Source organism: Podarcis erhardii (genome assembly GCF_964252035.2).
Source record: "Podarcis erhardii genome assembly, chromosome: 15".
NCBI lineage: Eukaryota > Metazoa > Chordata > Lepidosauria > Squamata > Lacertidae > Podarcis > Podarcis erhardii.
This window is the reverse complement of record NC_138505.1, coordinates 11696387-11722423: the sequence shown is the minus strand read 5'-3', so window position 1 is coordinate 11722423 and position 26037 is coordinate 11696387. Positions and strand designations below refer to the sequence as shown.

The window sequence follows — 26037 nt, the reverse complement described above, 5'->3', positions numbered from 1 at the left end:
CTGGGATAGCTGCGCAGCCTGCATTCGCTCCATAAGACACACAAACATTTCCCCTTACTTTTTAGGAGGGAAAAAGTGAGTCATAGAGCAAAAAATACGGTAATTTAGAAATTATTGAGTGCTGTTAAAAGAGGCTGCTGCAGTTGCAAGAGACACCAATTCCTACAATTGCACAACATGACTCATCTAAAAGAGCAGCTCAAATACCAACCATCCAGGACCCTGATGGAAGGTTTGTCCAATTGGCAGTGACCCCCATAAGCAGCATGGCCTTCTCAGTGATGGCTCCTCATTTGTGTAATCCCCACTCCCCATTGAGATGCATCCGTATTCCTCATTATGAACATATGCTGCCAGTTGAGTCATGGCATCTGTCCTCTGTAAGGGCACTCAGGGTGGCTAAATGTCTAACACTAACAGATGCCATGACTCAACTGGCATGAGAAGGTGACCAGGAAATTCTCTGATACCTGGACTCTTTGTACAGATCTATTCTGAGCGCTGGGTTGGTCTGGGCCACCAGCTTTCCTCCCTCTGCTTGTACCCACATAACATGTCGTCTTTGTTATGATTTGGTTTGCACTGTCTGCATTTTTCTTTCTTTTTAGAAAGTTCAGTTTTTTAAAACCCCCTATTAAATACATCAAAGTCCCTGGAGTAGAGAGACAAGGCAGCAGGATAGCAGCCTTTTCCTGGATGAGAGCCCCAGGCACTGCCCTCCCAGTGCCCTCCCACTTAGCAAATGGGATAAAAGAATTCTTGCAAGAAACAAGGAAAGAGAGAATAGGTTTTATTCATGGTGTGTGTGTGGCATGAAGAGAGGAAGTCAAGTTGCAACCTTGCCCCTCCCTCCCCGACAGGAGGGGAAGCCCAACACTTTTCTCCATCGCATCCAACCCCACCCCGATCGTCGCCATTGATTCGGAATCCCACCCCAAGACATGGTGGTGCTTTGGAGTCTCTGTGGGCAGAGTTGGTTAGGAAAACCAGGAGGGGCTGGGATGTGCGCTCCCCCCAGAGACAGAGCACATGGGTCAGGTGAGAGTCACCTCCAGCAGCAAGGGAAGGAGGGGGCTGAGAGAGCGAGGAGGAGAGCCACTTCAGCTGTTGCCTTTCTTCGCTACGATCAACACAGCAGAAGGCACCAAACCTACAGAGGAGACACAGAGAGAGGCAGAGAGTGGGAGTTAATGGGAAAAACTTGCATCCAGTAGTTAGCCGGGCAAATGTGGTGTTAGAACTTTGGGTCAAAGCAAAACAGTCTATGTACAGTGGTACCTCAGGTTAAGTACTTAATTCGTTCTGGAGGTCCGTTCTTAACCTGAAACTGTTCTTAACCTGAAGCACCACTTTAGCTAATGGGGCCTCCTGCTGTCACTGCGCCGCTGGAGCACAATTTCTGTTCTCATCCTGAAGCAAAGTTCTTAACCCGAGGTACTATTTCTGGGTTAGTGGAGTCTGTAACCTGAAGCGTCTGTAACCCGAGGTACCACTGTACTGTTCTGATGAAGTTTGGAACTGGCTCCCTAGAACTGGGCCAGGCAACAGTCAGGGATGATGAAATGTGTGTGTTCCAATTGCGTCGGGGGGAAAACTGGGCCTCCAGATATTGGTGGACTGCAACTCCCATCCTGAGCATTGGGCCATGCTGGCAGAGGCTGATGGGAGCTGGAGTTCAGCAGCTTCTGGGTTGATTTGATGTATTTCTAGGCTGCTTTTCATTCAAATGGATCTCAAAACGGCTTACCAACAATACGTAATAACGTAATGTAGCGTGAATCGTATGAAATAATTAACAAATCCTCAATAAAACAATTGCAATCTATAAAACGCTATTAACAAAATGAACTAAAAAAACCCCTAACCATCACATTTACAGCAAAAGTCGTATCATACGATCAACAAACCAATATGGCACTTAGAATCTATAAAACAATATTAACAAAACAGCAACTAAAAAAATTAGGTTACCAGTTCCTCTGGTGCAGGCTCTCTCTGTTCTTAGATGTAGCATAAAATGGGCCAGCTTCCAACAGACAGCGCTGCTGCTTTGGCCTAGGATGAGTGGGGAACCTGGTGTTGCGGGGGGGGGGGCTCATCTCTCCTGCTCACCTGTCACTCACCTGACTTGGGGTGATGTTTGTCAGGACTTCAGGGTTTGCAAAGCGCTTTACACAGCGCACAACTAATCCACAAGCTTGAAGTCAAAACGTGTGAGCTGATAGGCAGTGATTTCAAGCCTGCTTTCTGCAGGGACTGGCTGCGCAACTGAGCTCCCCACGCACAGCCAGACCGGCTGCATCTCTACCTGACGTCACATAAGGTACAGTGGTACCTCGGGTTACATACGCTTCAGGCCACAGACTCCACCTCGGGTTAAGAACTTTGCTTCAGGATGAGAACAGAAATCGTGCTCCGGTGGCAGTGGGAGGCCCCATTAGCTAAAGTGGTGCTTCAGGTTATGAACAGTCCTCCGGAATGAATTAAGTACTTAACCCGAGGTACCACTGTATTAGGAGCGGGACGTAGCTTGGTGGGTATTGTAGGCCAAACTGGGAGCTGTGCTGGGACAAACTGGGCTCGTGACCCAGAGGTTCCCAGCCCCTGCCCGAGAATTCCTCTGTTCTCCACGGAGTAGCAGGAGGGAAACAGTCCAAGCAACCCTCACCCCCTTCCCTCTTCCTGCCCCAGCAAGCTCAGACTCACCCAGCTCCTGCAGGGGCTTCTCCATGTCCTCTTCAGTGAAGACACGTCGCGGGAAGCTGGTGAGGAGGTGGAAAGGCTCGTCACCATTGTCCTTGCGGTTCAGCTCCACGTAGAGCCGGACGGCGGCCAGCTGCTCTTTGGCTCGAAACGTTTGGGTGAGCGACGTGCCGTCCAGCAGTCTCACCTGAGGAAAAGAGAGGGGGAGAGGATCTGAAATGGTGCATGATTGTCGCATCCTTGAACATGAATAAGCTTTGGGGCTTGTGGGCTGTCCTCCCTCTCCTTCCAGCACGGCCACGAGGAGAAGATGGGAAAACGTACGTTTTTGGCTAGCTGCAGTTTAGTGTTACATCGGAACCCTAAACTGTGGCTAATCTTAACTGCAGCCATTGGGATGACAATGCACATGTAATTTTAAGTTGTGTTGTTTTTTTACTAAAGACCCTCATTCAGAACTCGGAGATTACTTATCTGCCAAAGGTTTTAACCATGCAATGGTAATTGCTTATTTCTTTCATAATTAAGAATGCGAAGGTTTAAGGATTGTCAGTGCTTTATGTGGTTCATATGCTTCCTGTACACACTCTTGATAATCCTTAACCACAGGGTAGATGATGATGATGATCATCATCATCATCATTCCTATTTTTTTGCAAATGTGGGGATGGAGATCAGGGGGCCTGCCCTGCCTACAGCTATCTCAAGTGACACCACCACAAAGTCCAGAAAATTATCAGGGAGCCACAGAAGCTGCATTTCCTGAGTCAGACTCTTGGTCCATCTAGCTCAGTACTGTCTACACTGACTGGCAGCAGCTTTGCCGGGTTTCAGAAGGGAGTGGTTCCCCCAGCCCTACCGGGAGATGCCAGGAATTGAACCTGGTGCCTTCTGCATGTGAAGTATACTGAGTTGCAGTCAGGAAGTCAACATCTGGAGCCTTGCCTCTGCCATGAAAATACTAGATGGCCTTACTAGGCGAGCCCTCAATCTCAGTCCCCCACCACCAGCCCATCTGCAATGTGGTGAATAATAATATCTTGCAGGGTTGTTGTGTAAGGATTACAGCTAGATAATGCACTGAAGCACTTGAAAGCACTACAGAAACACTAAGAAGTATTACCATTATTTTGGAAAAAGTAGGTTCGTATTCCCATTATCCTTTGTGTGGATCCCAGGGAATATTCCTTCTTTAAGGATCAAAGAATAGGATGTATAGATTTAGTATTATCTAACTAGGCTGTCCTTTTCGGTTGTGCATCCTGGGCAAAGAGCTTGAACTGCTGTTTGCATTTTCTGTTAATTGCATTTTGACATGGTTCTACTTCTGTATTTATTTTAAGATGAATAAAATTAAAGGGGGACGGGTGAAAGGAGGCTCATAGCAGGGACCAGTTTGGAACTGCAGTCTCCTCCAGTTTGCATGGCTGGACCGCTGATAACCTGGCACGGTCTACTTCTGCTTGCATCAGGCAGGGAAGATTTCAAGGAGTCTTTTACGGCAGGAATGCAAAAGGTTAAGGCCGGCCACCACATGGCTGTATATTGCAAGCAGAGTGGCTTTGGCTTATGGTATGTGCAAGAAACAGATGGGAACAAGCAGCTCTCTACACACAAACACAGACACACAGCCTGCCCCACAGTCAGTTACCTGTATCCTGCATTGATCATACTCTCGCTTGACAGGGGGTTCCTGGCTGGGTGACGAGGGAACCGGTGTGGGTGCCGATTGCTCAGGCAGGGTGGAGCCTTGGGAAGAGCTGCTGCAGCCGCCACCAAACTGAATTGAAAAGGAGAGGTGGGTCAGTGGACAAAAGACAGCCGCCCAGCAGCACCCTGATGTATGTTCTCAGGGCAGGCTTGCACTCTAGGGGCAGAAAGCCCTGTTCACAAAATAATAATAATAATAATAATAATAATAATAATAATAATAATAATAATTTATTTATTTATTTATTTATTTCCCGCCCTCCCCAGCCGAAGCCGGGCTCAGAGCGGCTAACAACAATAAAAGTAACACAATTTACATAAAATCACAATCAATTGATTGAAATGCATTCTAAAACCAATTCATTCTAAAATCAATTCAAAATCAAATGAATGGCAACCATTGGGCTAGAGTTCTGTGAGGATTACAGAAGGAGGGGGTCAGACTGTGCCCTGGCTAAAGGCCTGGTGGAACAGCTCTGTCTTGCAGGCCCTGCGGAAAGATGTCAAGTCCCGCAGGGCCCTAGTCTCTTGTGACAGAGCGTTCCACCAGACCGGGGCCACAGCTGAAAAAGCCCTGGCACTGGTCGAGGCCAGCCTAACCTCCCTGTGGCCCAGGATTTCCAAGATGTTTTTATTTGAAGACCATAAGGTCCTTCATGGGACATACTAGGAGAGGCGATCCCGCAGGTACGAGGGTCCTAGGCCGTATAGGGCTTTAAAGGTTAAAACCAGCACCTTGTACCTGATCCTGTACTCCACTGGGAGCCAGTGCAGCTGGTATAGCACCGGGTGAATATGATCTCGCAGCAAAGACCCCAAGCTGAAAAGTGTGCAGAGCCGGGCGAACAAGATGATCAAGGGTCTGGAAACCAAGCCTTATGGGGAACAGTTGAGGGAGGTGGGCATTGTTTAGCCCGGAGAAGAGGAGATCCGAGAGCCATCTTTAGCTATTTAAAAGGCTGTCACATAGAAGATGGTGCTCTGGGGGGGATTTGAAATCAATGGATTCAAATGACAAGAAAGGAGATTCCGACTAAACATCTAGAAGAAATTTCTGGCAGCAAGAGCTCTTTGATGGTGGAACGGACTCCCATGAGAGGCGGTGGTCTCTTCTTCATTTTAAGCAGAGGGATGGCCATCTGTCAAGTCTGTAGTGGCGACTGCTTCATTGCAAGGGGTTGGACTAGGTTGTAATTACTATTACCATTTCTTAAATTTGACATCACCCTTCATCCGAGGGTCACAGAGTGGTTTACAATAGAAAAACACCAAAGTACATACCATAAAGGTAAAGGGACCCCTGACCATTAGGTCCAGTCGTGACCGACTCTGGGATTGTGGCGCTCGTCCCACTTTATTGGCCAAGGGAGCCGGCGTACAGCTTCCGGGTCATGTGGCCAGCATGACTAAGCCGCTTCTGGCAAACCAGAGCAGCGCACGGAAACACTGTTTACCTTCCCGCCGGAAGGTATTTATCCACTTGCACTGTGAGGTGCTTTCGAACTGCTAGGTTGGCAGGAGCAGGGACCGAGCAACAGGAGCTCACCCCATTGCGGGGATTCGAACTGCCGACCCTCTGTGGTTTAACAAACCATAGCATGAACAAAAGGAATTCCCACCCCCTGTTTAAAAGGCCATAGAATGTTTAATTAGTCAAAACCCTGGGAGAAGAGGAATGTTTTTGCTGATGCTTAAAGATATGTAACGAAGGCACCCAGGGAGCCTGCCCAGGGAGGGCGTTCCACAAGCGGGGAGCCACCACAGAAAAGGCCCGTTCTCGTGTTGCCGCCCTTCAGACTGTTTGTGTAGGAGGCATATGAAAAAGGCCTCGGGTGATAAACGCAGGGTCTGTTATATGACTCTTGGAGTCCCTTCCAACTCTACGATTTAAGTTTAACAACACTGGCGGGTTTACCCAGCAGGCAGGGCCTTGGCCTAAGAGCTTGGGCAAACAAGCAGGAGACCTTGCAATGCATTTGTTGCTGGCTTCCACTGTTTTGCACAGAAGGTGGGAGTTGGCCTTTCTGAAAGTTCTCTCCCGTAACATCCCTCCTACAAATACTCCATTAAAATGGATGTAGTGCTGAAATACGGATAGCCAGGTGCTGTTTATCGACTCCCAGCTCCAATGAGCCCTGGGCCACATGGTCAACGGTCAGCGCTGATAGCAAATGGGAGCCCAATAATGTTTGGAGGGCCGTTTCTCCAAGTCTTGGATTCGTGCTATGTGAATCAGCCTCAGCTCACTCGCTCTCCTGTCCTTTTTCTCCCTCTGGGTCAGCCATGAGGAGATTGGAATTATTGTATTTTAATATTTTGTTGGAAGCCGCCCAGAGCGGCGGGGAAAACCCAGCCAGATGAGCAGGGTATTTATTTTTATTTTTATTATTATTATTATTAGAGGGAAACAGAACAGACTGGAGACCCACATCTGTTACCTTGATTATTCCTTTCGATTTTTAATTCTTTTTATTTCCACCTGTGGGACCCACATCTCTCGTGGAAGGAAGCCACGAGCAAAACTATGACTCTCAGAGCACATCCCTTCCCCAGCCTCTGGTGTTTCCTTACCTTCTTGGCTCTCTCGGCCTTGTCACGCTCTATCTTCTCTCGCACCCGCTGCCTGGAAAGGAGAAGAGGATTGACTTTCATCATTCAAAATCGTGGAACCCCCCTTCGGTGGCAGGAGAAGAAGGGGGATCTCTTTTTGGATTGCTTAAACCTGCAGAAGTGAGTTTAAAGTAAAGTAACTTTCCACCGTCCTGATCCTGGAGCGGAGTGTCAGGACTGACGTTTGAAGCCCATTGACCAGAGACGAATGTTTTTGATAGATAGCTAAAAGAAAAGTACCATAGGGATTCCATTGTTTCCCTTCGCATTTCAAAGGAACAAATATTGACTGAATATCTTAAAAAAAGAAACTTTGTTGCTATTGCTCTTAAAAGAAAGAAGAAACAGACGTTTTCCCCCTAGAGGGAGACTGTGAAATTGTAACCAACTTCAGGAGCTTGCATCTGTTACAGATTACAATCGTGGGAAAGGACTTGTGACCTTGTAGGACAATGTCTTCAGAAGCGCGGTTGGGCGCTCTCTGTAAAATAAATGCCCTATTGGACCAGTTAGGTCAGAAGATAGATATGATGACTAATGCGGTCAGAAATTTTGAACAGGCAATAGGAAAGTACACGGAGCCTACCCAGGAACTAAAACAGGAGTGCCAGAAATGGAGGGAGTTGCGGCCCTGCAGGATTATGAGCCTTTGGAGTTGATAAATGAATTTGGAAAAAACCAGGTTTGGAAAGATAAAGTTTGGTTTGGAAATGGGGGGTTGGATTGTCCCTCCCATGCAGGAATATTTGGACTCTCTGAGTCTAGTAATGGGCCGCCAGATGTTTGGAGCGGTGGGGGCTCTTAATTTTGGAGGGAATCTGAAACAGGTGTTTAAACATCATATGGAGTTTTGTCTGGACTATGGAAATGGGGCTGATCTGCTGAAAAGGGTCAAAAACATTACTAAGCTGGAGTTCCCACGAGTGAAAGGAAAACATGAAGAAGAATCGCGGGGGGGGGGGGCATGGAAGAGACTTGAGGGCCTCAGACATAAGGGCACCAGGTTAATGCGCTAGATTAATGGGACAAAAAGGACTGACAAAATCCGGGACCAGGAGGAAGGGACGCTGGATGAAGATTGGACTGCTTTACACTCTTTTTTTTTCTTTTGTCATTAGGACTGTCTTAAAATAATTGATGAATGTTAGAAAAATGTTGAAATGGAACTACTTGGCTCTAGTAAAAATGTTTTAAAGAATTAGGTTAATGATATGGCTATGAGAAGTTCATAAAAATATGATTTAAGTTTTAAGTTTTAAGGCCTGTTATAAGACAAGATGAAAATAGATTAAGATAATGTAAGAAAATGTAAGGACAAAATATTGTGAACTATGGAAAGGATTTGCTGTGACAATTATCAACCAGGATACAAGAAAGGGGAGGAGGAGGAGGTGAAAGAAAGAAGGTAATGAAAGTTAAAAATCTGAGAATGATGGATGTATGTTTTTTTCCTTCTTTTTTATTGTATTTGTTTTCATATGTTTTTCCCCCCTTTTTCTGCATTTTGTAAACTTATGTTTTTGTAAAATTTCAATAAATATTATAAAAAAAAGGAAAGGAGAAGAGTTTTCATGTTGGGGGGGAGGGGAGCAAGGGAGGCTGCAACTCGATCACAAGAGAGCACCATTTGAGAGCAGTCTTGGTGTCAAGAATGGGGTTATCCCAGTGGCAAAAAGGAAAATGCTTTGTACAGAGTCAAGACCTAGCTCAGTATTCACCTGCAGCAACACTGCGGGGATTCAGGGTGTGGTCTTCCACAACCCTTAACTGGAGAAGCCCAGGCTTGAACCTGGGACCTTGTGCATGCAAAGCAGAGCTCTAACCACTGAGCTTCATGCCCCTTGCCCCGGCTCTCATGAAAGAAGCTGGAAAACTTTCAAGGCTACAAACCTGAGAAAGGTTAGAAAGGTCAGGTGTGACCTGGGAAGGATTTTCAAGTATACTAGGGAGGTAGGAATTTCTTTGCTCCACATCCTGTCCCACTAACAGCATTTGCCACCTGCAGGTGTGGGAAACCTCTGGCCCTCCACAGGCTGCTGGGCCACAACTCCCACCAGCCCCAGAAAGCATGGCCAATGGCCAGGGACAATGGGAAGTAAAGTCCAGCAACGTCCGTGGGGGGCACAGTTTCCCCACAGCTGCCCTATGGCAAGAACCTCCACCAGCACCCCACAAGTTCCACTCCACAACCTGACTCCACGTCGCAACTCCCCTTCCCCAAAACATCTTCCAGCAAAACTTCGACTAGAAAGTGCAGATTCAGTGAAACAACAGCCGTTTGCCCATTTGCCACCAAAAGGCAGTCTGGGTGGTGGAAAAGTGCTAAATTCCACTCTTACGTACATATACCTAGAATCGTGTCCTTTCCTTTGTAGAGTTTGGAAAAATCTGGACACTCAGCCCCAGGCACACAGTGTGTGTGTGTGTGTGTGTGTGTGAGAGAGAGAGAGAGAGAGAGAGAGAGAGAGAGAGAGAGAGAGAGACAGACAGACAGACCACTTGCTCTAAACCCAGGTTTCCCAAACTTGGGCCTTCAGCTGTTTTTAGACTCCAACTCCCATCGACAATGATGGCAACTGGAATCCAACAAAAAGCTCGGCTGGCAGAGCAGGAAACTCTTAATCTCAGGGTTGTGGGTTCCAGCCCCACCTTGGGCAAAAGATTCCTGCATTGGAGGGGAATGGACTAGATGGCCCTTGTGGCCCTTCCAACTCCAATGATTCTGTGAAAAGGCAGCGTGGTATAGTGGTTACGGTGAAAGCCAGGGTTCGAAACCCCATCAAGCCAAGAAGCTCTGCGGGTGACCTTGGGCAAAACACTCTTTCTCTGTATCTCTGAACCAAACCTAAAACAGAGAGGGTGAGAAACATGCAGACCACCATGAGCTCCTTGGAGAAAAGGTGGGATAGAAAGGAAGTGGGAAGCAGCACCTGGAGAGCACCAGGTTGGGGAAGCCTGCCCTGGGCAGTTCTTTATTACAACTGCAGCCTTCTTCCCAATTACTTGTGAGTAAGCTTCGCGGGTGGTGCTGTGGGTTAAACCACAGAGCCTAGGACTTGCCAATCAGAAGGTCGGCGGTTCGAATCCCCGCAACGGGTGAGCTCCTGTTGCTCGGTCCCTGCTCCTGCCAACCTAGCAGTTCGAAAGCACGTCAAATTGCAAGTAGATAAATAGGTACCACTCTGGCGGGAAGGTAAACGGTGTTTCTGCGTGCTGCTCTCATTCGCCAGAAGCGGCTTAGTCATGCTGGCCACATGACCCGGAAGCTGTACGCTGGCTCCCTCGGCCAATAAAGCAAGATGAGCACCGCAACCCCAGAGTCAGCCACAACTGGACCTAATGGTCAGGGGTCCCTTTACCTTTACAAGCTTCAGTAAAATCAAGGGGACTTATTTTGAGTTAGGCAAGTGTAGGACTGTGCCGTAGAAGTATTTTGTTATCCTGCCTTCCCAGTGAAAGGAAGGCTCAACACAGTTCACAGCAACACGTTAAAATTAATATTAAAATGCAAGGCGTGTTATGTTGGCTGGTTACGAGCCGGTGAAAGAGGGAGGGAGGGAGCAGGTGAAATGAATCCATTATCATGTCACAGGCAGGTTAAAATATCTCTGGCATTTCCAGGTAGGGCTGGGGGAGAGACAGACAGACAGATAGACAAAGGGATTCCGTGCCTGAAACTCTGGAGAGCTGCTGCCAGCCACTGCCAACAATATTGAGCTAGCTAAGTGTTTCCCAAACTTGGGTCTCCAGCTGCTTTTGGACTGCAGCTCCCATCATCCCTGACCACTGGCCCTGCTAGCTAAGGATGATGGGAACTGTAGTCCAAATTCAGCCAGAGGTCAAAGTTTGGGAAGCACTGAGCTAGATGGACCAATGGCCTGACTCGACAGAGAAGCAACTTCCTATATTTGCAGCTCTTTTGCTTTGATTCGGGAAGGCGTTAAAAGCACCCACAGACCATGAGAGGTCTGCTGCTGTTCTCCACTCTATAGGAGCAGCCCCCTCCCCACTTCCAGCCCCCCTCCGGGCCCCCACTGCCACCCCCACAGGCTCTCACTTGGCCAACTTCTCCTCCAGCTTCTCTTTGCGCCTCTCCTCGGCCAGCTTCTTCATCTCGTCTTCCTGCAGCTTCTGGCGGATGAGGGAGAGCTCCTGGCCTTGCTTCCGGCGCTGCTTCTCCCGCTCAATGCTCTCCCGCTTCTCTCGCTCCTCCCGCTCTCGCTGCTTCTGAGTGATCAGCTCCATCATCCTGAAAGCACATGGGCAAATTCCCCAGGAGATCTCGTAAGCCACACAGGGGCATTGCCGTAAACAAGAGAGGGTGGAGTTGGAAGGTGCCCCGTTCACCTCGCGGCATAATTATGCAAAGACGCCTTACCTAACCATCCCTGACAACCAGTGATTCTGGCTGGGGATGCTGGAAGTCCAATACCACATAGGGACCCAAGTTCCACATAAAGTGGGGGGAGAAACATGCAGGCTTGCATGATTAGCCTAATCATATTCTAGTCGCAGAATCCGGGTTTTCAGGTCGCAGAATTTAAAGGCGCCAGAATTACGATTACCTCTTTGTCTGCTCCCGCTTCTCTTCTTCGCTCAGGGGGCGTCGGTTATCTTCCTCCGCCAGCTCCTCTAACGTGGGATCTATGGGGAGATAAACCTGTTATGTTGCTACCCTCTGGGCTTGGAAGAACCCAAGGAGACAAGCAAGGAAATTCCTATATTTGAGGATGAGCAGAAAAAGAAAAAAGGAAAAGGAAAATTAACATAAGAACATAACAAGAGCCTGTTCACTGGATTATTATTATTATTATTAGTAGTAGTAGTAGTAGTAGTAGTAGTAAAGGTAAAGGTAAAGGTAAAGGTAAAGGGACCCCTGACCATTAGGTCCAGTCGTAACCGACTCTGGGGTTGTGGTGCTCATCTCGCTTTATTGGCCGAGGGAGCCAGCATACAGCTTCCGGGTCATGTGGCCAGCATGACTAAGCTGCTTCTGGCGAACCAGAGCAGCGCACAGAAAGGCCGTTTACCTTCCCGCTGGAGCAGTACCTATTTATCTACTTGCACTTTGATGTGCTTTCAAACTGCTAGGTGGGCAGGAGCAGGGACCGAGCAACGGGAGCTCACCCGTTGCGGAGATTCGAACCGTCGACCTTCTGATTGGCAAGTCCTAGGCTCTGTGGTTTAACCCACCGCGCCACCCCACGTCCCTAGTAGTAGTAGTAGCAGCAGTATACCCTATACCCCTAGATCTCAGGGCAGTTCACAACATAAAGGTCAAAGGATCTGAGTGCAACAGTAATTTTCTCCAGCTGTGATTCCCTGAAGCTGTTGCTTCTGGCATTGGAGAATGAAGCACTGGGATCCTTATCCTGCATAAATCCGTTTAACCCCCTTTTAAAGCCATCCGAGTGGCTGACCCTGAAGAAGGGATCCTCAGGGTCCCCTCCAACTCTATGATTCTACTAGATTTAACCATACGCTGTTTGGGAAGAAGGACTTTATTTTGTCCGTTCCCACACTGTACTTCCAGAGTTCTAGAACAGGCACCCCCAAACTCGGCCCTCCAGATGTTTTGGGACTACAACTCCCACCATCCCTAGCTAACAGGACCAGTGGTCAGGGATGATGGGAATTGTAGTCCCAAAACATCTGGAGGGCCGAGTTTGGGGATGCCTGTTCTAGAATGATGAGAGAGGGAGAAAAGCCAGAGCCAAGAATGTTAAGGAAGAAGGCTGACAAAGAAGCAGCAATGGAAACATTCAGATTTTGGTTTGCGGCTTTTAGCATAGATCTTTCTTGGACAAATCTAACTGACCAAGCAAGGCTCTCTGGAGGCAGGATTCCAGAACAGGGGTGGGCCAGCATGCTGTTACTGAACTATTAAGTCCCATCAGCCCCAGCCTGGGATGGGATGATGTGAGTTGCTGTCCAACATCTGGAGGGTGAGATGTTGGCTATTCCTGTTCTAGAACCTCTGGAAAAGCTGCCCTCAGTGGAAAGAGATGGAGGTTCGAAGGAGCTCAATTCTGGCTGGATGGAACAATTTCCAATCTCCCCCTCCTCTCCCAGGTGATAGTAAGAACTAGGCCAGGCACAGGACCCCCCCCCCATGAGGTTCCCTCCCACCTCAAGTTCCCCAGATTTGCTCTGACCTGATCCACTTTGCACTGACTCCGGCGTCCTTCCCTCGGGGGGCTCCTCTGTGCTCAGAACGTGGCCTTGAGGGGGCACGTAAGGCTCATCCAGGTCGGGATCATTTTCGTGCTCCATGAGCCTGGGAGTTAAGAGAGAGGCACCATTCAGGTGAAGACTGGTAAAAAGAGGGCTGCAAAGGTCTGCAGGAGGGAAGAAGGGAGCCCATACTCACCAATCCATCGCTGATTCAATGCCCTGGTTCCCTGTTAGCGCTAGGGCCTTCTCTCTGGGGAAAAAGGAGAAGGACGAGGCAGTGAACTACATATGAACACAGGGCTATTCTACATTTTTTTGTGCCTTTCTGAGAAGTGCTGGAAGCACAGGGCACTCATAACCCCAGCCCAATTTCCCCTTCATCTAGGGTGGGATGCGGGTTGCGGGACAACAAAAGGGTTCGCTGCAACAATTAAGTAAAGTCCACAAAGGAAGCTGCCATATACAGAGTCAGATCATTGGTCCACCTAGCGCAATGCTGTCTGCACTGACTGGCAGCTGCTCTATACTATGATTTCAGGCATGGAATGTCCCCCAGCCCGACCTGGAGATGGTGGGGATTGAACCAGGGACCTTCTGCAGGCCAGGTAGACGCTGTAGCCCTTCCCAAATACTAACACAGAAAGCTGTCTTCTACTGAGTCAGACCACTGAGATAATACTGCCCACACTGACTGGCAGCACCAATGCTCTACCACTGAGCTACAGCTTTACGTAAAGGCTGATTTTCAATTAAGGCCAATGGCCATGGTCTAGTACTGCTTGTCTGAACACACATATACACTGGGAGCATATACATATACACATATATAAAGGTAAAGGGAACCCTGACCATTAGGTCCAGTCGTGACTGACTTTTGGGTTGCGGCGCTCATCTCGCTTTACTGGCCGAGGGAGCCAGCGTACAGCTTCCAGGTCATGTGGCCAGCATGACTAAGCCACTTCTGGCGAACCAGAGCAGCACACGGAAACACCATTTACCTTCCCACCAGAGCGGTACCTATGTATCTACTTGCACTTTTGTGCTTTTGAACTGCTAGGTTGGCAGGAGCAGGGACCGAGCAATGGGAGCTCACCCCGTCGCAGGGATTCAAACCGCCGACCTTCTGATTGGCAAGACCCAGGCTCTGTGGTTTAACTCACAGCGCCACCCACGTCCCATATATACCTGCAAGCTAACACACATGTACACTGGGAGCAGGGAAGGGGCCTTGCACAGATCCAGTTTTCTTCTTTCTAGGCCTTCTGGGCAATAGATGTGGGACCAGAAGGGCTGGCCTTGCCATTTAACCCTCACATGCCTCCCACCCTTCCCCAGGGACAGACACCTACGCTCTGTTCTGGGGGAAGCCCATCTCAATGAGGCTCTCCAGAGCTGTAGCCTCCATGTTGCTGTGCTGGGCTGCCACCACCGCCAGCAAACTCTGCAAAAGAAACAGGAGGAGTCCGGAAATTTGTGTTAGTTCCTTTAACAGCAACAGCGAAAGGAAGAGGTTAGCAAAGGGAAATAACATTCCGGGAGCCAGAATTTTTAAATATAAGAACGTAAGGAAAGCCTGCTGGATCCGTCCACCCTCCACCGTTCGCGCAGTGGCCAGCCAAATGTCTGTGGGAAACTGGCAAGCAGTTTCTCCTGTGGTTTCTAGCAACAGGTATTCAGAAGCATGCTGCCTGTGACCACGGAGGCAGAGCCCTGAGCAATCTGTACAACAGAACAATCTGTGCCACCCAGCAAACATTTGTCCCAAGATTTCTGGAATAAAGCTACAGTCAAAAGTTATCTTCGAAGTCAAAAGTTATCACGCTGCACTGGCACAGTGATAATACATGGAATCCTCATTTGTTTGTCATACTTTTTGATACTTTATTGTATGCCAGTTTGGGAGGTGTTTTTTGTCTGCTTGCCAAGAATGGCTTAAAAGCCACACACAGAGAGAATTGCTGGTCACGATTTTGTCGTGTTAATACAACTCCGCCACCATTCTGTTTCCAGAATGTGTCCTGTTTTCTTTTGCGCTCTCTGTAGTTAAGAGAGAGCAAACCTCCCAACCTTGGAGAGGACTATCAGATCAGTGTGTGCAGCCAAGGCCTTGAGTGCCTGAACGCCACCCACACTCTTGCCTTTAACAGCTGCCTGTTAAGGTAGAAAAAAACGAGAAAGGGAAAAGTCCGTCTATCATTGCATTTCCACTCCAGGGGAGGTTTTGCTGGTTCATTTCTACACAGTCAAACTTCGGTTCTCGAACGGCTCCGCTTTCGAATGTTTCAGCTTCCGAACACCGAAGACCCGGAAATAAATGCTCCAGTTTTCGGAACTCGAACGTCCGACGTGGCTTCCGCTTGAGTGCAAGAAGCTTTTGCAAACCAATTGGAAGACGCGCCTTGATTGTCGAATGTTTCAGAAGTCAAATGGTCTTCCGGAACAGATTACGTTCGACAACCGAGGTTTGACTGTATCTGAGGACATGGTTAGCCAATGCGGTGACCTCCAGATGTTGTTGGACTACAACTCCCATCAACCCCAGAAAAAAGGGAGTTGGAGTCGAACAGCATTTGAAGGTCACCACATGGGCCAATCCTGTCTTAAGCTGTTGGTAAAAGCTACAGTAAGACTTGCCAGGGGTGGGGGATGAAGGAACTAGCCTCTCCACCCTGAGATGACTCTAACTTAGGAGCCAGTGGGATATAGCAGTTAGACTGAAAGACTAGGGCTGGGAAGACCCAAGTTCGAATTCCTATTCAACCATTAAGTCAACTGTGTAACTCTAAGGTCAGGCGTTCTATCCCACAGGCTCAGAGCAGCTTATAGCAGTTTTTCTAAGCATCAATAATTCTAGCAGTTTTTGGACTAGCTGGGCCTTCTTGACCATTAGACCCGCTATTAGTCCACTCAATCCACTGGAGCCTGTCTTCACATGCAGGTGAAGTCCCTAACTCACTGAGGGTTTGAGACCGCTGTCACATGCTGACAGCTTCTGGGAGCCACAGGTCAGAGCTGAGTCTGGGGAAGGAAGGTGGAAAATTACCCCAGAAGGAGCATGATGTGTCCACCCTCACAATATTGTTTAAGAAGCCTGCTGAATACATTTAAAATTATTATTATCATTATTATAGCAAACCTACCCAAAGACACAAATTTAGTTACCTAGATTCGCTTTCAAAATTTTACTGACCTCATCAGTGTTTCAGTTTTTTCTAATTATTGGTGGTGACTGTTTCTGTTTCAAAATAGTTCTGTGGATTTTATCTGCGCTTTCAATTTACGCCTCTTATAAATCTTTGCAAATAAATAAAATGCATGTATTATTTACGAATCCCCAGGGGAAGGACCTATGGGGTTTAAATTCGTCCCATAAACACCCACCCAACCATTTCTTACGCTTAACGGCCCCAGCTTTCCTCCCCTCCATAGATCTTAAAGGGTTAAATGTAAGCCCCCCCAAAAAGGTATTTAGAGCAAATGACCTGGAAAGGGGGAGGAGCCAAAGGCGAGGCTGTCAAAGGGGGGGTGTCAAGGCGGGGCCCTTCCCTGTTTCTTAAAGGGACCGCATATTTGGGGAATGGGGGGAGAACCCCGCAGGGCAGGCTGCGCCAGGTGGGGAGGGGGCCTGTACGAGCGAGCCCCCTTCCCCCTACTGCCGTTTCCCAGGGGGCGGGAGAAGGAGCGCCCCCCCCCCCGCCTTTCACCTGCGCTCCGAGGTTCCGGCGCTCTCGCTCTCTCTTCCCAGGCGGCAGCGGCGGCGGCAGCAAAAGCGCACCGGAAGCGGCGGGTCTGTCGCGCGGCCGCTGTTTGGCTCACGTGGGCAGGTTGCCGGAATGCGCGAAGGCGGCCGCCGAGGGACAGAAAGGGTGCGCGGTCGGTAGGGTTGGCTGAGAGCTTCGCCTTAAAGGGGCAGGAAACGGTCAAATCTGTGCCGAAGCGATTTTATCTCCTATTACACGCATACACATATATACACACATGTACGTATGTATGTATCCCTCCCCAAGGCCACCACACACCTGTGTTCTCTTTCAATTCATTTAATCAATTTATTTATTACTGCATTTATTGATTTATTTTTCTTTACAATTTCATTATGTTATCATACCTTTTCCCTCATTTATTCTTCCCCTCGTTCTTTCTACCTTTTATTTATTTTCCATTCCTTCTGCCTGCCCTTTTTTGAATTCTCTCTCTTATAGTCTTTTTTCTTTCACTTCTCTCTCTTATTATTCTTTCTCTCTTCTCTTACGTTTATTTAGTTCAGTTTTCCTATCTTTTGTTTCTTTTTTATTTTCATTCTTTTATTTTTCATTCATTATTTCTTCTTTCACACTTTCACTTTTCAGCCTTCCATTTTTCTCTTTCTCTTTCTCATTTGCTCTCTTTTTCTTTTCCTCCCATTCTTTCTCTTCTGTTTTCTTTCTGTCATATCCCTTTTTTCACATTTTCTCTTTCACTTGCTCATTCATTCATTCATTCACTGGCTGCAAGGGTTGGGAACCTCTGGCATGCAGGCCGGATTTGACCCTGCACAGATCCCAATTTGGCGCAGGGGGGTCCATTTCCCCCAGCCTATACCCACTTGCCCATACCTGACACTGCATGAGACTTCAGGTGTGTGGCAGGACCAGTTGTGCAGCTGGGTTTCATGTGGGGAGCTCCATCATGCAGCTGATCCCAGAAGAAAGCAGCTTTGCCAGCCCTATGCTGGGTGCTTTACTGACCATAGGGCTGGCAAAGCCTCTTCTGCGGTTCCCAAGAGCTGCACAAGGGACTTTTGTCAGGTGAGCAGGATAACATGCCCATCAGTCACCTGACATAAGGATGCCAGGTGATTGGCAGGTTGGTCAGAGTCCTGCCAGGCAAAAACACCCAAGGAGGGTTTGATGCAGGGACGGTGAGGGTTGCAGTCAGACCCAAGGTCCCCTAAGACCATCAGAAAAGCTCTGCTGGGTCCAGGCCCAGACGGGGGGGGGGGGCATATGGGCCACTTGGCCTAGGCCTCCGACTCCAAAGGGGGCCTCGGTCAGCATATTCACAATCGCATACTCACTGGGGCGAACGCACTATTGTACATCTATATTTTCCATTTTGTCTTTATATGCAGATACAGTTCAAGCCTTGAAATAAAATTATTTGTCAGCATAACTTTTGTGAAAATTATTTATATACTTACTTATTTATAAGACTTCAGTTATCCCCAGGGTAAAAAAGGGGGGGCACATTATCTACCTGGCCCGGGCCTCTGCCTGGCTCTGCAAGGCCCTGGCTGGGTCCAGCATCCTGTTTTCACAGTGATCAGCCAGACCCCCAGATTCCCCGGTGTTAAGTACTGAGTTGAATAGGATCCAAAATGCAGCAGTCTGATTGGTCCTAGAACAATAGGATTCAGAATGCAGCAGTCTGATTGGTCCTAGAACAATGCAGCAGTATGATTGGTCGGCAGGAACCACCCAATCCAGCTCCAGATAGAAGTGAATCCACAATCTAACCTAGAAGTTAGCAGAGCAAAGATGACAGAAGTTAGGCTATACCTGTCCAGACAGGGGCGCAACTGGGCCACCAGCCAAAGCTGACGGAAGGCACTCCGGGCCACTGAGGCCACCTGAGCCTCAAGCGACTGCAAAGGATCCACAAGTACCTCCAAGATGCATAGCCACTTCTTCAGAGGGAGTGTAACTCCCTCAAGAGCAGGCAACCCTCCCATCCATCCGGTCTAGAGCACCTCTCACTAACAGTCCCTCAGCCTTGTCTGGATGGAGCTCCAGTTTCCTGGCTCTCATCCAGTCCATTACCAAGGCAAGACAACGGTTCAGCAGTCTACACAAAGCTCAGCCAGGCTGGCAAATGCATTTCTCTGCCCCCACCCCACAGAAGCTGGTGGCGACTGGCATTTGCTAAGCCGTTTTTTTGGCTGCAGAGCAGTCATGGGGATGGGAGCTGTTGGGGAATATTCTGCAAGATCTCACATACACCAGAACTGTGACCTCGCGAGCCCTCGCGTTTTACCCTAGTAGGGTTTGTTGGGGGGGTGGGGAATCTCTGCAACTCTCCTCCCTCCTATTGTGGCAGGGGGAGAATCACATGCATCATTATGACCTGGTTTCTGCAGCTGGTGGAAGCCTGGGCAGAAGGCCAAAGGCAAGAGAGAGTGTGTATGAAAGAGAGAGGGAGCTGCCTCTTTAAAGGACCCCTGGAATCCAAGGGGCAGTGTGCACTGGTCTCCGAGTGCAAAACTTTATTCAAGTGTAAAGCACACACACAGCAAGAGAGCGAGAAACTGGGAACAGATTGCAGGGCAGAGGCCAGGCCTGGGTCTCTGGCCAAAGGGGGCCAGCAAAAGGAGAAACCGGGCAACATCTAAGATTGGGAGAGAGCGTGCACCAGGGGCTGCAGGGGTGGCGGAAGGAGGAATAAGCAGGTCCAGAACTGGGCGAGGGGCTGGAGCCAACAGAACGATTCGGAAGAGGTGGGCATCAAGGCAAAGAAGAGGACACAGGTTGGAGGAGATCGGAGGCCGGAGTGACAGCTGACTGGGAGTAGAAGGCAGAGATGGGAGCCCAGCCAAGAAATAAATCCTGGATGGGTGAGGGCTCCTCGCCTCTGTGGGCAGTGGTGGGCTCCACAGGTTGGCCTGTCGGCCATTTCTGCCTCTCCGCCTGCCTCTTCCTGGTAGAGTTGGTGGCCAGCCGGGTGACCGGCTCACTGCTCCTGCTTTCCTGCGCATTCCACACCCTGGGAGGTGCGCTGGCTCTTGCTGTGGCCTTGACCGATGCCTGGCTGGCGACCGGAGGACACCCCAGTCGGAGGAATACCTTCGGGTGGGTGCGAGCCCGCATTGCGGGCACCCTGGCCAGCGCCGTCTTCCTGAGTGCCTTGTGCCTTGCGCTCCTGCCCGAGGCGCTCCGCAGGGTGGCTGATCCACACGTCACACAGCATGCGTTGGTTCTGATGGGGATCGGGGCCGTGGGGATCCCGATCCACCTTGCCAGGGTGGGACTGCATGGCCAGCAGCCCCAAGACCCGGGCACCAGGCCGTGCTGCAGCAGGAGGAGGGTGACCAAAGGAGACAGCTGTGCCCAGGAGATGGAAGGTGAGTTCGTGCGAAGGAGTGACTGGGGAGCATTGGGCGGAGGGCAGGCAGCCCAATGGAAGGCAGAATCAGGGCCAGTAACAGATGGAGTCAAGAGCCCGCATTCTCTTCCCTGCTGAGTTCTACAACGACAACATTCAGACTGAGAAGGAGGAAGCTGGCAGGTTGTGGCACCCTCTGGGTTGGTTGTAAGAAATTAAGACGGGCAGGTATGGCTGGTAGGGGGCAGACTGAGGTGGGTGGGGCAGTGCCCCAATTGCCCTAATGAATCAGCCTGTACTGTGAGTGAGGGGGGCAGGGAAGGAGAGTAGGAAGAAACGAATGGACTGTCTCATGTATAGGCAATGTGGTGCCCTCTGCATGTTCTTGGACTCCAACTCCCATCATCCCTGACTGTTGGCTATGCTGGTTGGGGCTGATGGGAGCTGGAGTCCAGCGATCTGTGTAAGGCACCATGTTGGCTACACTCGGGCTATCAAATCCTGGGGTGGAGAACCTCCAAATGTGTCTTGGACTTCAGCTCCCATCAGCCCCAGCCAGCATCGCCACTGACCTGGGGGCAATGGGAATTGGAGTCCAACAGCATCTGGAGGGCCACAGGTTCCAATCCAGTAGTTCGAAAATTGGAAACCTTAAGGAAAATAACAAGGTTAATGCTCTAAAGACGTTTCTGATGACGGCTGAAGAGGCAAGCTGTGCTTATTAGGGGAAATGGCTTGCCTCTTCCGCAGTAGAGGTACCTGCAGTGAAGGAAAGGGCTGATCAGCACAGCCAGCCAGGATAGCCAAATGGTACCTCCATATTCAGAGGCAATCTGCTCTCAACTGCTGTGGAGAAATAACAAGGGAAGGTTATTGGCTTCTCAGAGGCTTCAGGCAGTTGTTTTTTTTGGAACAGTGCTGGCTCAGATAGACCTTGGATCTGATCTAGCAGGACAAATCTTACCTTCTTTGCTCCCCCAGTTCTCCTTTCTGTGATGTACATCTGGGGATGGCAGAAAAATTAGATTCCTCTTGCATTTTAATGAAAACCGACCCTATTTGCCCTTCTCGAATCAAGACACTAACACCTATCCATAGAAATTTGCACTTCTCACGGTTATGCACTGGACTTCTTCACACCATTGTGCACAAAAATATATTCAGTTAAAGTGTGCATAAAAATGAATATGTTAATGACTCAATCTTAGGGTCATGGGTTTGAACCCCATGTTGGGTGAAAGATTTCTGCATTGCAGGGGATTGGATTAGATGACCCTCATGGTCCCTTCCAACTCTACAGTTCTACGATTCTAAACTTGGAAATATTTGAAACGGAGAGAATCTGAAGCTGAGAAGCTCATCCACCTCTAAACTCCCACATAAGGAAATGTCTCAGGCCCTTCCTGAGGGCTAGATTAACCATTAAGCAAAATAATCACCTGCTTGGGGCATCAAGGGAAGCAGGTCACCACAGAACATTTCCATTGCCAGATTTTTTAACATTAATGGCCACCAATTGCTCAGCTCAGTTGAAACTGAGCTATGCAACAAGGCAGTACTTCTCTATGAAGTACAGAAGCAAACCTGTTACCTAAGGTTAGTTTTGAGGATCTGATCAAAGACTTGGCAATGTGTTCAAATAAAGCGGAAGCATACAAAAATGAACAAAACAAATTCCTTCCAGTAGCACCTTAAAGACCAACTAAGTCAGTTCTTGGTATGAGCTTTCGTGTGCATGCACACTTCTTCAGATACACTGAAACAGAAGTCACCAGACCCTTCTATATAGTGAGAAGGTGGGGAGGGGTATTACTCAGAAGGGTGGTGGGAATGGGTGATTGGCCGATAGCTGTGATGAGCCTGTTGACGACTCTTAACGACTGCAATAGGTCTTACAGGAAAAAGCAAGGGGTGAAAAGGTGAAAAATGGCTTTGTCATGTATAATGAGATAAGAATCCAAGGTCTTTGTTCAGACCAGGTTTCTCCATGGTTTTAAGTTTGGTGATAAGTTGTAATTCAGCAGCTTCTCTTTCCAGTCTATTTCTGAAATTCCTTTGTAGTAAAACAGCTACTTTGAGATCTTGTATAGAATGTCCTGGGAGATTGAAGTGTTCTCCTACTGGTTTCTCTGTCTTGTGATTCCTGATGTCCGATTTATGTCCGTTTATTCTTTGGCGTAAGGTCTGGCCTGTTTGTCCAATATAGAGAGCTGAAGGACACTGTTGGCATTTTATGGCATACACAATGTTAGACGATGAGCAATTAAATAGTCCCGAGATGGTATGTGTGATGTTGTTGGGGCCAGTAATGGTGTTGTCCGGGTGTATGTGGCAGCAAAGTTGGCATCTGGGTTTATTGCAGGCTCTGGTGCCAGTGTCCGTGTTAGGTCTGGTTGTAGTATTATTGTGGGTTAGGAGTTGTTTAAGACTGGGTGGCTGTCTGTAGGCAATGAAAGGTCTTCCTCCCAGAGCTTGAGAAAGAGAACTGTCATTGTCCAGGAGAGGTTGCAGATCTCTGATGATGCGTTGTACTGTTTTAACTTGGGAGCTGTATGTGATGACTAGAGGTGTTCTGTTATTTTCTTTTTTGGGTCTGTCTTGCAGCAAGTTCTCTCTGGGTATCAGTCTGGCTCTGTTGATCTGTTGTCTAACTTCATCTGTTGGGTATTTTAGTTCTAAAAAGGTTTGCTGTAGATCTCTTAGGTGAGAGTCTCTGTCTGTAGAATTGGAACAGATGCGGCTGTAACGTAGTGCCTGGCTATATACAATGGACTGTTTGGTATGTTTGGGATGGTAGCTAGAGGCATGTAGATATGTTTGTCGGTCAGTTGGTTTACGGTATAAGGTGGTGTCTATGTGCCCATCCTGTATTTTTATAGTAGTGTCCAAAAAATGTATTTCTTGCATAGATTGATTCATTGTTAGGTTGATTGTGGGGTGAAAATCATTGAATTTCTGGTGGAAGGTGTTCAGGGTCTGTTGACCATGTGTCCAGATGATAAAAATATCGTCAATGTATCGCAGGTACAAGAGAGGTTTGAGTGGGTAGGAGTTTAGGAAACGTTGTTCTAAATCTGCCATGAAGATGTTGGCATACTGTGGGGCCATGCGGGTGCCCATTGCTGTGCCGCTGATCTGAAGGAACAGGTCATCACCGAATTTGAAGTTGTTGTGGGTAAGGACAAATTGGCAGAGTTTGGTGGCAAAGTCCGCTGTGGTTTTATCTGAAATGGTGTTCCTTATAGCTTGTAAACCATCGTTGTGTGGGATGTTGGTATACAGAGATTCCACATCCATAGTAGCTAGTATAGTATTGTTGGGAAGATTATTTAAAGATTGTATTTTCCTCAGAAAATCTGTGGTGTCACGTACATAGCTGGGAGCACTGATGGCATATGGTTTCAGAACAGAGTCCATATAACCGGAGACACCCACTGTAATAGTGCCAATACCTGAAATGATGGGGCGTCCTGGATTGCCTGGTTTGTGTATTTTAGGTAGAAGATAGAAAGTTCCTGGTCGCGGTTCTGTTACAGTGGGTGTCTCCGGTTATATGGACTCTGAATTACAGAGCTGCTGAATTACAACTTATCACCAAACTTAAAACCATGGAGAAACCTGGTCTGAACAAAGACCTTGGATTCTTATCTCATTATACATGACAAAGCCATTTTTCACCTTTTCACCCCTTGCTTTTTCCTGTAAGACCTATTGCAGTCGTTAAGAGTCGTCAACAGGCTCATCACAGCTATCGGCCAATCACCCATTCCCACCACCCTTCTGAGTAATACCCCTCCCCACCTTCTCACTATATAGAAGGGTCTGGTGACTTCTGTTTCAGTGTATCTGAAGAAGTGTGCATGCACACGAAAGCTCATACCAAGAACTGACTTAGTTGGTCTTTAAGGTGCTACTGGAAGGAATTTGTTTTGTTTTGACTATGGCAGACCAACACGGCTACCTATCTGTAACAAAAATGAACATTATTTTCCATCTTACTGTGGGTTTCATTTCATTTCGAAAAATTTAAAAAAGGGGTTATTATTGTTTATATTTCGAATTAGATATATATGGGGGCGCCAAAATATTTTAAGTGCTTAGGGCCTCTAAAGGTCTTACAGTGGTACCTCGGGTTAAGTACTTAATTCATTCCGGAGGTCCGTACTTAATCTGAAACTGTTCTTAACCTGAGGTACCACTTTAGCTAATGGGGCCTCCTGCTGCCGCCACGCTGCCGGAGCACGATTTCTGTTCTCATCCTGCAGCAAAGTTCTTAACCTGAAGCACTATTTCTGGGTTAGTGGAGTCTGTAACCTGAAGCGTCTGTAACCTGAAGCGTATGTAACCTGAGGTACCACTGTAATTTGGTCCTGCCTGTCCCTTCTCTAAGCTTCTGGTTCTTTTTCCTCATCTACAGATCTGCTGGGCAATGGCTCCTCGGCCAACGGGCAGCCCTGGATGGAGGAGGACAGGGAGGCCAGTCCCATGCCACCCTCAGAAAAATTGGGGCAGTGGACAACGCTTTGCCTTGGTTGGGTGGTCGCCTGCCTGGGCCCTGCGGCTGTCCTTCTGTACTCTCTCATGTTCCACCTGCTGTGGCCTCCTTGCCTGGGCAACGCAGCCTGCCTCAGCCACTGCCCCAGGTCAACTTGTTGGGCCTGGCATACTGCGGAGGCACTGCAGTGGGGACGTGCCCCTTGCTGGCTGCTCTACCTGGACCCTGGGCTCGCCGTGGCTGTGTCGGTGGCCCTGCTGTGCTTGGCTTGGCCAGCGCTGCACAGCTCCGCTCTGGTCCTCATGCAGGCCGCACCGGAAGAACTGGACCTGAGGCTGCTGGAGCTGCAACTGCAGGCCACGGAAGGCGTGGTGGCCGTGCGGGACCTCCGCGTCTGGCAGCTTGACGGGCCCAGCAGCTTAGTGGGCACGGCCCACGTGCACTGTCGGGACGTGGCCACGTGCGAGGCCGTGATGGACAGGGTCCAGCGGGTGTTCTGCGAGCATGGCGTTCACGCCGCCACGGTTCAACCAGATCTCAGCGTTTGTCCGGGTGGCGGGTGGTGCGAGGGGGCGCCACGAAAGAGGTGCCTGGCCCCGTGCCCTGCCACGGTCATGGAATATGAGACCACGGTGTGAGCTGAACAGATGCACCACTTGGGGGGTGGGTGGGTGGGAGACGAGTGTGGGGTTAGGGGAAGAGTACCTCATAAATTTCCATTTTTATCTGCTACAGACGTCCTGCTTTCTAGCTAGGTGATGTTACGGGTGTCCGCAGTAATACCGTATTTTTTGCTCTATAAGACTCACTTTTTCCCTCCAAAAAAGTAAGGGGAAATGTGTTTGCGTCTTATGGAGCGAATGCAGGCTGCGCAGCTATCCCAGAAGCCAGAACAGCAAGAGGGATTGCTGCTTTCACTACGTAGCGATCCCTCTTGCTGTTCTGGCTTCTGAGATTCAGAATATTTTTTTTCTTGTTTTCCTCCTCCAAAAACTAGGTGCGTCTTGTGGTCTGGTGCGTCTTATACAGCAAAAAATACAGTAAATTGGTGGAGGCGCGGGGGAGATTTGTGACTTGTAACCGCAGGTTGTTGACTGGACTATTTGCAGCCTTTGTGCGACTGGGACACATGCACTGTTACATGGTACTGAAGAGAAGCAATGAGAAATAATGGTGGGCTGTGCCTCTTGGTGATTTAGTGTTTAATATATATCTCCGAACAAACTTCTAACAAATTGCTTGATTTGTGCATTTAACAATAGCAAAGG

At 48.7% G+C, this 26037-nt stretch overlaps 2 protein-coding genes across 2 annotated transcripts; one reads left to right on the top strand and one right to left on the bottom strand.

The window, feature by feature from the left end:
• Nucleotides 1-775: 775 nt before the first annotated feature.
• UBXN1 (UBX domain protein 1) lies at nucleotides 776-17009 on the bottom strand. Its single transcript, XM_081841330.1, has 10 exons — nucleotides 16902-17009; nucleotides 14547-14638; nucleotides 13394-13447; nucleotides 13179-13300; nucleotides 11589-11667; nucleotides 11081-11272; nucleotides 6985-7036; nucleotides 4355-4483; nucleotides 2707-2890; nucleotides 776-1150 (listed from the first exon to the last, which is right to left on the bottom strand). Exons 2-10 carry the CDS (start codon nucleotides 14600-14602, stop codon nucleotides 1101-1103), a joined length of 918 nt encoding a protein of 305 aa, XP_081697456.1. The 5' UTR covers nucleotides 14603-14638; nucleotides 16902-17009; the 3' UTR covers nucleotides 776-1100.
• A 1753-nt stretch (nucleotides 17010-18762) lies between these two features.
• On the top strand, nucleotides 18763-25425 carry LOC309329918 (proton-coupled zinc antiporter SLC30A1-like). Its single transcript, XM_081841149.1, has 2 exons — nucleotides 18763-20293; nucleotides 24692-25425. Exons 1-2 carry the CDS (start codon nucleotides 19753-19755, stop codon nucleotides 25405-25407), a joined length of 1257 nt encoding a protein of 418 aa, XP_081697275.1. The 5' UTR covers nucleotides 18763-19752; the 3' UTR covers nucleotides 25408-25425.
• The last annotated feature ends 612 nt before the right edge of the window (nucleotides 25426-26037 follow it).

Excerpts from the sequence above, each read along its gene's own strand:
- UBXN1 (XM_081841330.1), bottom strand. The coding sequence starts at position 14,602 with ATGGAGGCTACAGCTCTGGAGAGCCTCATTGAGATGGGCTTCCCCCAG. Across the intron at positions 13,301-13,393 it reads ATTGAATCAGCGATGGATTG|GCTCATGGAGCACGAAAATG; the intron begins GTGAGTATGGGC and ends CTTAACTCCCAG. Across the intron at positions 2,891-4,354 it reads ATGATCAATGCAGGATACAG|GTGAGACTGCTGGACGGCAC; the intron begins GTAACTGACTGT and ends TCTTTTCCTCAG.
- LOC309329918 (XM_081841149.1), top strand. The coding sequence starts at position 19,753 with ATGGGAGCCCAGCCAAGAAATAAATCCTGGATGGGTGAGGGCTCCTCG. Across the intron at positions 20,294-24,691 it reads CTGTGCCCAGGAGATGGAAG|ATCTGCTGGGCAATGGCTCC; the intron begins GTGAGTTCGTGC and ends CCTCATCTACAG.